Source organism: Equus przewalskii, chromosome 10, assembly GCF_037783145.1.
Source record: "Equus przewalskii isolate Varuska chromosome 10, EquPr2, whole genome shotgun sequence".
Classification (NCBI taxonomy): Eukaryota; Metazoa; Chordata; class Mammalia; order Perissodactyla; family Equidae; genus Equus; species Equus przewalskii.
Window position 1 is genome coordinate 32,665,982 of NC_091840.1, and position 7,764 is coordinate 32,673,745.

Sequence of the window (7,764 nt, forward strand, 5' to 3'; positions counted from 1 at the left end):
ATCTGGAAAAATACTAGGCCTCTCAAAAGCTGGAAAAATCCAGCTTTTTCTTTTTCTCAACCTTTTTTTTACCTTATTAGAAGATAGAAAAATTTTTTTACATTCTAATAGGCAAAATGATTAAAAATGCTAAACCATCCTTACTCCATATAATTCCTTCCTCTTTTCCAACTCCATCCACCAAAACAGTAGCAGTTCTAAAATCTAAAAGATCCAATCTAATTTGAACTCTGGTTTTATTATTTTAATATTATTAAACTTAAATGCTTTGGGAAAATAAGGCAATCCCTTTTACTGCTATATTTAGGTAGAATGCAATGAGTCAATAGTAAAAGAATACATTTGGATGTTACAAGCAGAAAATAGTGAATACTGTTACAAATAGAACAGTTACCAGATTTACAACTTTTACAACAAATTCTTTAATTCCTTTATCAAATTTACATTCCTTCTACTTATTTTAGCTTTTGATTCCATCCCGCCTGGGAGAAATGGTCTAACAAAATACCTCTAGAGATTTGCTTCCGTATCGACATAGCTGAGAAAATTAATATTCCAAGAGTCTTAATTCGTAGGGCAAAGGAATGCCCCTTTCTTCTCTCTCTGGTTTTTCCTGAAAGCCTTGACCCTTGCCTTATTTCTCCTGCCCCATTTCATCACTCTGTGTAAAGCACAGTACGTGATGAAACACACACCACCGCTATGGTGCTTCTGCAAAGTAGAAAATACATTTGAACGAAATGGTGAGGCTATTATCTTGCAAAAAATGTATTCCTCTGCAAAAAAAAGACACACACACACCCCCACCTGAGAAGCTAAACAGATGGTCACTATCATAAGGATGCCCAATTAATGGCTTGAGATCTACCAATACGTCTTCTAATGCCCTTGGCTGAGCTCTAGGTCAGCTGTCATTGCCAGGTTCTCCTTCTCTCTGCTACTACTCAGGGACTGCACTGTCAAACCACACCATCACATTTTCACTAAAAGAATATAATTTAGCTTTAAATGATGAGAGTATGCTCTTTTATTAAACTTCATTACTGACATACTAAAATGATTTCATTATGAGGTAATCTCACTAATAAAGGTAAAAAAAATATATATATATATGTATATAAACATTTAAAAAAAAAAAAAAAACTACTGCACCAGAGCAGAGTTATGGCAGGGTTCTGGTGTACTAAGTCTTAATTTTATTACTAGGACATGCTTTGAAGATACAAAAGTTTCACTAAAAATATACATCTTTATGCACCAACAGAATTTTCACAATCCTTAAGAACACAATGAAATTTTATATATTGCTTACAAATAGGTCCTGATGAGAAAGCTTTGACATTTCTTAGGTGCATATTGCTATTTTTATTTAAGCATGGAGAAATGCATTAAAAATATAGAAATGCTCATTATAAAGTACCTTAAGAGAAGTCACTGAACTTGAATTTCTCATACCTGTTGGATAGTAGGCTTGGGAGTACTGCGCTGAGGGTGTGTAGTTACTATATTTTTGGGAGGAGCTGACCATTGTTTGAGGACTTTGCTGAACGTGTACGGATGTGGCGCTGGGCTGCAGGGTATAGGTAACCTCAGTTGGAAACCTCTGCAGTACAGGAAATGGAACCCCTTTATCTGAAAAAGTTGGAGGTGTTTCCACTTGTCCTGGGTGCATTCCAAGGGAGTTCTGCCATGTTCTAGGAGGAATCGAGGTCCGATCTAAACCTTTCAGAGGGAAAGTACTGTGGTTGTGGGATGAAGTTGATACGTAGGAGTAAGGAGACAAACCATCTCGCCGGAATGACCGGTGGAATTGTCCTACAGCCACTGGTCCTGCATAAAAGAGGAAGAACACATTTACTAATTTTACATTACACCGCTGGACGCAGCAAACCAAAAGTCGTAAAGTAAACTCTACTCTTCACCTATGAAGATGTTAGGTTCTCAGCCATTTTTAACACAACATAAAGGTAGTTTTGATAAAAACAAGTTAGGATACCAGAATATGAGATTACACATATAATGCTGAAAAAATAATTAAATAAACTTGAGTTTGGTTCTCAATATGACTGTCTTGAGAGACAAAGTGGCCAAACTCTAATGTTAAATCAAATATTCAATGTTAAAAGTCTTTTATAGATGATTCAGTCATCTTACCTTTTACCTCAATTGATTTACCCAGATTTTTCCAATCTGTAAGCTACTTCCTAGAAGTTTTAGAAATTCCATTCAGTTTTTCAAATCATTTAAGAATCTTAATAATAGGCATGAAAATAAGCACTCAACCATACATAAAAGAAATGTGTGGAACAAATAAGAATTATGACACAAACCAAAAGCAGATTCTTTGCTCTCTTTCTATTTTTTTCTTAATGACAATCTTTGTAGAAAAGTCAGGCTTGAAAACTCTGACTTAGTTCTCTTCTTCATTACTCAAATCAATCAATAATTCTCTGTGGTCGTCTTTTCTTCAGTGTATCTCTAGCAGTGTCCCTCTCTAGATATCAGTGGCTCTCAAACATTGATTTACATCTCAATTACCTGGAGAGTTTGTTAAAAATTCACATACTTGGTCCCAGAGATTCTGATATTTGCTTTCTCTTATCTAGCAAGGCAGAAAGAAATTAAAAAGTGGAGATGAGGAAGAGAGAGAAAAGGGCAATACTATGTAATGAGGAAAAGGAAACTACAAATGTTGCAAGCCGGACTTATTTTACAGACTGTGGCTCTTGAATATAAAGAAAGCTAACCTAATTTATTTCTAGGGAGAACTTTATGTATTAAATTATGTGGCTCACAAATTCCTTTCAATTTGTTTTATTAAACTAATCCAGAGGAGAAAGTCTAATTTATGTGCTACTAATCTGTTAAACTACAAAATGAAAGACGGCACTCAAACACCTACTTTCCCAAATATTTAAACTGTAAATCGATTCAACATGTTACACATCTTTCATTCTATTTCTATGGTGTTTAATTTCCTCTAAAGCATTAGGGAGTGCTCCTAACCACTTCCGGTTTGGCACTGCCTGATTCAAATCAATTTTTGCTCAAGCAAACTCTTAAAAATAAAAATTTTAAAAAAAGAATAAAGCACTAACATCACAAATAAACAAATCATACAAACATACATACACACATTCTGGAACCCTGGAAATCAAGAGCTTTAAATCTAATGGGAAAAAAATCTTAGTTCAGAAGATCGAATGTATTCAAATGATATATCTGTTAAAAACTACTCTTCCTTTTTTCCTTTAAAGTACAAAAACTCATTTTTATGCTACTTGACTAGCAATTCATACGTATCCACACTTTGAACTCACCACTGACAATCCTTTGGTTTAAGATCTAAAGAAACATTTTTTGGTTTTCACAACAGGTGTCTCTGAGGTCCCAAACTACCCACCACTTCATTTTTCCCTGGATGCTTTACATGCTAAAACTACATATTGCTATGGCGTGCAAGAGCTCACTCACTAATCCTTCTTCTTCCCTCTACTGGGTTAAGCTGTGGATGAATTTTCAGATTGTTAATAACTTAAGCATCTAATTAAAGAATTCTCTACCTTGGTTTCTCAAATCTGGTTTATATCTGAGTTAAAATATAAATTCTACTTCTATCATGATAACCTCTGACTGATGGCCAAACATTTACACACTTTATGCTAACATAAGAACACTGTTAGGACTCGAAGGGCATTCCTTTAAATTTGTATTTTAAAATAAAAAACTAAAACATGTTCAACTCTTATTTATTCTTCTGATTAAGAGTTACCTCATAAGGTTCTATTCTGACCAATTTTACAGAACATCACCGGTATGTCTTCAGAACATCTTTAAGATGTATTTGGCAAAGTTTAAACCCAGAACTCTGGAAATGTAAGGCAGGATGGCTTCCTGTTTTTAAAGATTCTACTCCTTTTATATAAGCGAATCGGAGCTAATCAATCCCCAGGAAAGAACTTGCCTCTTGCCCAAAACTTGCCACTTGAGAACTTGGTATCCCCAGGCAAAGAGAGATTATCTACTGCTCAGACTTGTTACTTAGTTTAGAAAGTTTTAACAAATGTCGTAAAATAAATTGCTACTAAAAACAAAATAACAAAAGTGGACAAACAAAAAAAGGGAAAACATGTGATCCTTACATTTCTTACCAAGTACATTCTCGAAACGTGAACAAGACAGCTGGCTCAATGGATCTAGATAAGAGAACTACGTCCTAAAACAGAAGATTCTACTGTAAAAGAGACAGAAGTATTCAAACCTTAAGCTGAAGTAGAACACAGAAAACAAAATGGAAACTACGAAGCAGCAGCGTAGTCTGGCCTATCACCAAGGCAAGATGCAAGCAGAATAAAAATTGAGGAAAAACAGGAGATCCCAGGATTTAGAACACGGAATTAAAGCAAACAAAATTGGGCCAGTATTCTTGAACTTAAAATTGCACTCCACCCAAACCAGTAACACAATTCCCTAGTGAACCAAGCCTACGGTGTAGACAATCCACACCTGACACACCTCCTACATATACCAATAGGTAGAACGGCAAAAAACAGGACATGCATGAAAACTACAATAATCTAGGTATCTATAGATTAATGTATTATGTATACTGAAAAAGTATGAATTAGATTTACAATATTTTAATAAATAATCTTTAAAATGCTGACCAACTGAACTATCAATGAAGAAAATCAGAACCTAGATAACCCCTGTATTTCCTTTATTAAAATGGACTGTGTCCTTAGAACACAACTGGGTTTAAGATAGGTGAAGGAAAAAGAAAATCAGAGAAGGGAAAAAAGCGAGCAAGAGTTGATTTTTATGTATGCATATACGCATGTTTCTTTGTTTGAGGTGGTTATTCTATTTCCCCCAAGAACATATTTTCCAGTCTTTTCTCCTTATGCCCACCAGATACACAACATGAAAAACAAATATCCATGTCAGAGATTCTGCCAAATATACGCCATGGTATTGTCTCCATTGCCTTTCCCCATTCGATTCCCCAGCATAATCAATGGTCATCCATCACACGGAAGTGGCTTAATATTCCTTTAGAATTCCTTTAGAACATTCCTATGCCACTGCTATTTTTCCAACTTGTTACTAGAACTCCAACCTAATCCCTTATCTTCTAAACTCCACAGAAACACAACCTAATCCCTTATCTTCTAAATTCCAAATGAACAAAGTGTTACTTCATTCCTAACCCTGGGCCTCGGTTAAAGTGAACATAGTGTTACTTTTATTTGTATATTTAAAAGGTTTCCCATAAAACTGAAAAAAAACCCAGACATTTTTCTGTTAAATCCATGTTAACATACTGAAAATGTTTCTATTACTCTCCTAGTTGAAGGCAAAGAACGAATTCTCATTATTATATCCTGTTGCTTTCTTCGTATATTGCTTCATATCATGGACTCTTTAAACAGAGAAAGGGAGTATTGCCGCCCTCACCTTCCTGGGAGGAGGGGAAGAACATCAGAAAGCAAGTTAATAAAATAATTTTCTATGACAGAGAGTTTTTCCACTTTTAGTAAATACAGATTTATACATACAAAGTTTTTTCAAAACTGAAATATCGTAGCCAATAGTGAAAAATTCAAAGGCTGTAAATGTGAACTAAAATTCTTAACTAAAACTTGACAGCTGTAAAGAAAATCATCTTTGCCTTATGTTTGTCTAACCATAACACCTTAAGAAGGCATCAGCTGTAATTAGCTACAGTGAAAGAAATGTTTAGCCAATTCATTCTATATAGGAACAATATCTGGTAAAAATAAAGAATATGATTATATTTTTGATCTTAAGATATATAAACAATGTCTGTCATTCTACACATTACTTGGAACCTAAAACATGATTATTGTCGGGACACTTCTTCCGAGATTTCTTAGATGTGTCAATGGGTGGAAGGTGGCATGTCTCAAGGACAAACTTCCACTTCAGGTACCTTGTTCACTTTCCTTTGGTTGGTAGACACTTCCTAAGTTTTCTTCGCTGTGACTGTGTTCCTTCCTACCTTGACCTTCACCACGTTCTCACTCCCTATGGTAACTCTGTTCTGCTGCCCATTAGGGCAAAGGAGACTCTTCTGTGCTTCCTCCAGACCCAGCGCTTCGACAGAGAGCTACTTACTCTAGATGTTCCAAGCGGAGACACTGGGTCTCAAGGAGGCAATGGCTATGGAGGCTTGGAGCTCAGGAAGGGCCCGGGAAGAACAGAAAGGAAGCTGATGAAGGTCCCTTTGGCTGCTCGTGCACATGGAAGGAACTAAGTGCTTATGGACTCTTTCCAGAGGAGGTACTGGCGGAAAGGGGGTGCCGGTGCCAGTGAGAACCATGGGGGTGACGCGAGCTATTTCCCGGGCAGCACGTGGGGCCCGGGCGTACTCCGGATCCCTCAAAGGTGAGGAGGTGCGACAATGCCCTGTGAATGGCGTTTGCTCCCTGACGCCCATGTGCCCTGTGATGGCGGGGGCCGTGGAGGCCCAGTGGGACTCACCGTGCGGCTCGGGCCGGGGCCCCGCGGGCGGCGGCGCCGGCTCCTGGTGCTGCAGCGGGGAGGTGGAGGCCGAGGCGGAGGCGGAGGCCGACGTGATGAGCAGCCTCTGGAAGCGGTTGGGCGGGCGGCAGGGCACCTCCAGGCCGGCCGCCAGCTTGGCCTTGTTGGCGCTGGTGAGCCTCTTGAGGTGCACGAGCAGTTGCGGCTGGTCGCGGCGGAAGTGCGGGCTGTGGAAGTGGTGGAGCGGCCCGTCGCCCGCCGGCCCGCCGCCCCCCGGCCCCGGCCCGGGCCCCGCCGCGCCCGGCCCGCCCAGCACCACCTTGCGGAAGCCGTAGAGGTTGAGCTGGCGGATGAAGCTGGTGAAGTTGGTGGTTTTGAAGAGCTCGGGCTCAGCCCCGGAGCCCCCGACGCCGCCGCCGCCGCCGCCGGCCCCCGCCCCGGGCGGGCTGAGCAGCTCGGCCTCGAAGAGAGGCTGATCGATGAGCAGCCCCTCGCCGCGGCCGTCCCAGCGGATGGAGCGGTACCGGGGGCTGTTCACCAACCGCCACAGCTTGGCGGGGAAGTTGTTGGGGTTGATAGGGGTGGAGAGCAGCGCCTCCTCCATCGCCCCCGCCCGGGCCCTGGGCCTCGCCCCGCCGAGCCTGGCTCTCCCACCCCGTTCTCGATCCCCCCAGCCTTCGCTCGGCCCTGCCCCCTCCTGCCAGCGCCCGGCCGCCGCGGACCCGGGGACGGTTGGCGCACGAGCCCCCGCCTTGCCTTCCGGCGCGGCCAATGGGGCCTCGAGTTCCCGCCGCGCGGCCGGACGCAGCGCCAGCCGACCCGCCCCCTCGGCGCCGCGCGCCCGGCCCGCCCGACGCCGCGTCGCCTGGGCGTGTGCAGCGGCGCGGGACGCGGCGGGAGCCGGCCTGCAACCGCCGGGCGAGGGCTGCGAGTGCTGCCCCCCGCCGGGAGAGAAGTCCTGCAAAGAGAGAAGGCCGATTATCCACCGCGGAACACTAAGATCCCGGTAGCTCACCGCACCCAGCGTGTGGGACGTGGAATTCAGACAGGGAGTGATACGAAGCCAGTCGTTCCTGAGAACAAAGGGCCTAACTCCCGCAGTACTGACAGTTGACTTGCTCGCCTCTCCAAATAAAAATGGTGTTTACTAAAAAAATAAACATGTTTGAGTAAACAAATTCACCTTTTAGATGGTAGCATTTTATATATTTTTAAATATACCCTTTAAGCCAGTATTTTGCTCAGGACCGTTTACTCAAG

At 41.9% G+C, this 7,764-nt stretch overlaps 1 protein-coding gene across 1 annotated transcript in view; it reads right to left on the minus strand.

The window, feature by feature from the left end:
• HSF5 (heat shock transcription factor 5) overlaps positions 1-7,162 on the minus strand; it is a 37,045-nt gene extending 29,883 nt beyond the window's left edge. Inside the window, exons 1-2 of the mRNA XM_008512870.2 lie at positions 6,505-7,162; positions 1,456-1,830 (exon numbers count right to left, since the gene is read on the minus strand). Of these exons, the coding sequence (XP_008511092.2) occupies positions 1,456-1,830; positions 6,505-7,108 (979 nt within the window). The 5' untranslated portion in view covers positions 7,109-7,162. The remainder of the gene's footprint in view (positions 1-1,455; positions 1,831-6,504) is intronic.
• Between the last annotated feature and the right edge of the window lie 602 nt (positions 7,163-7,764).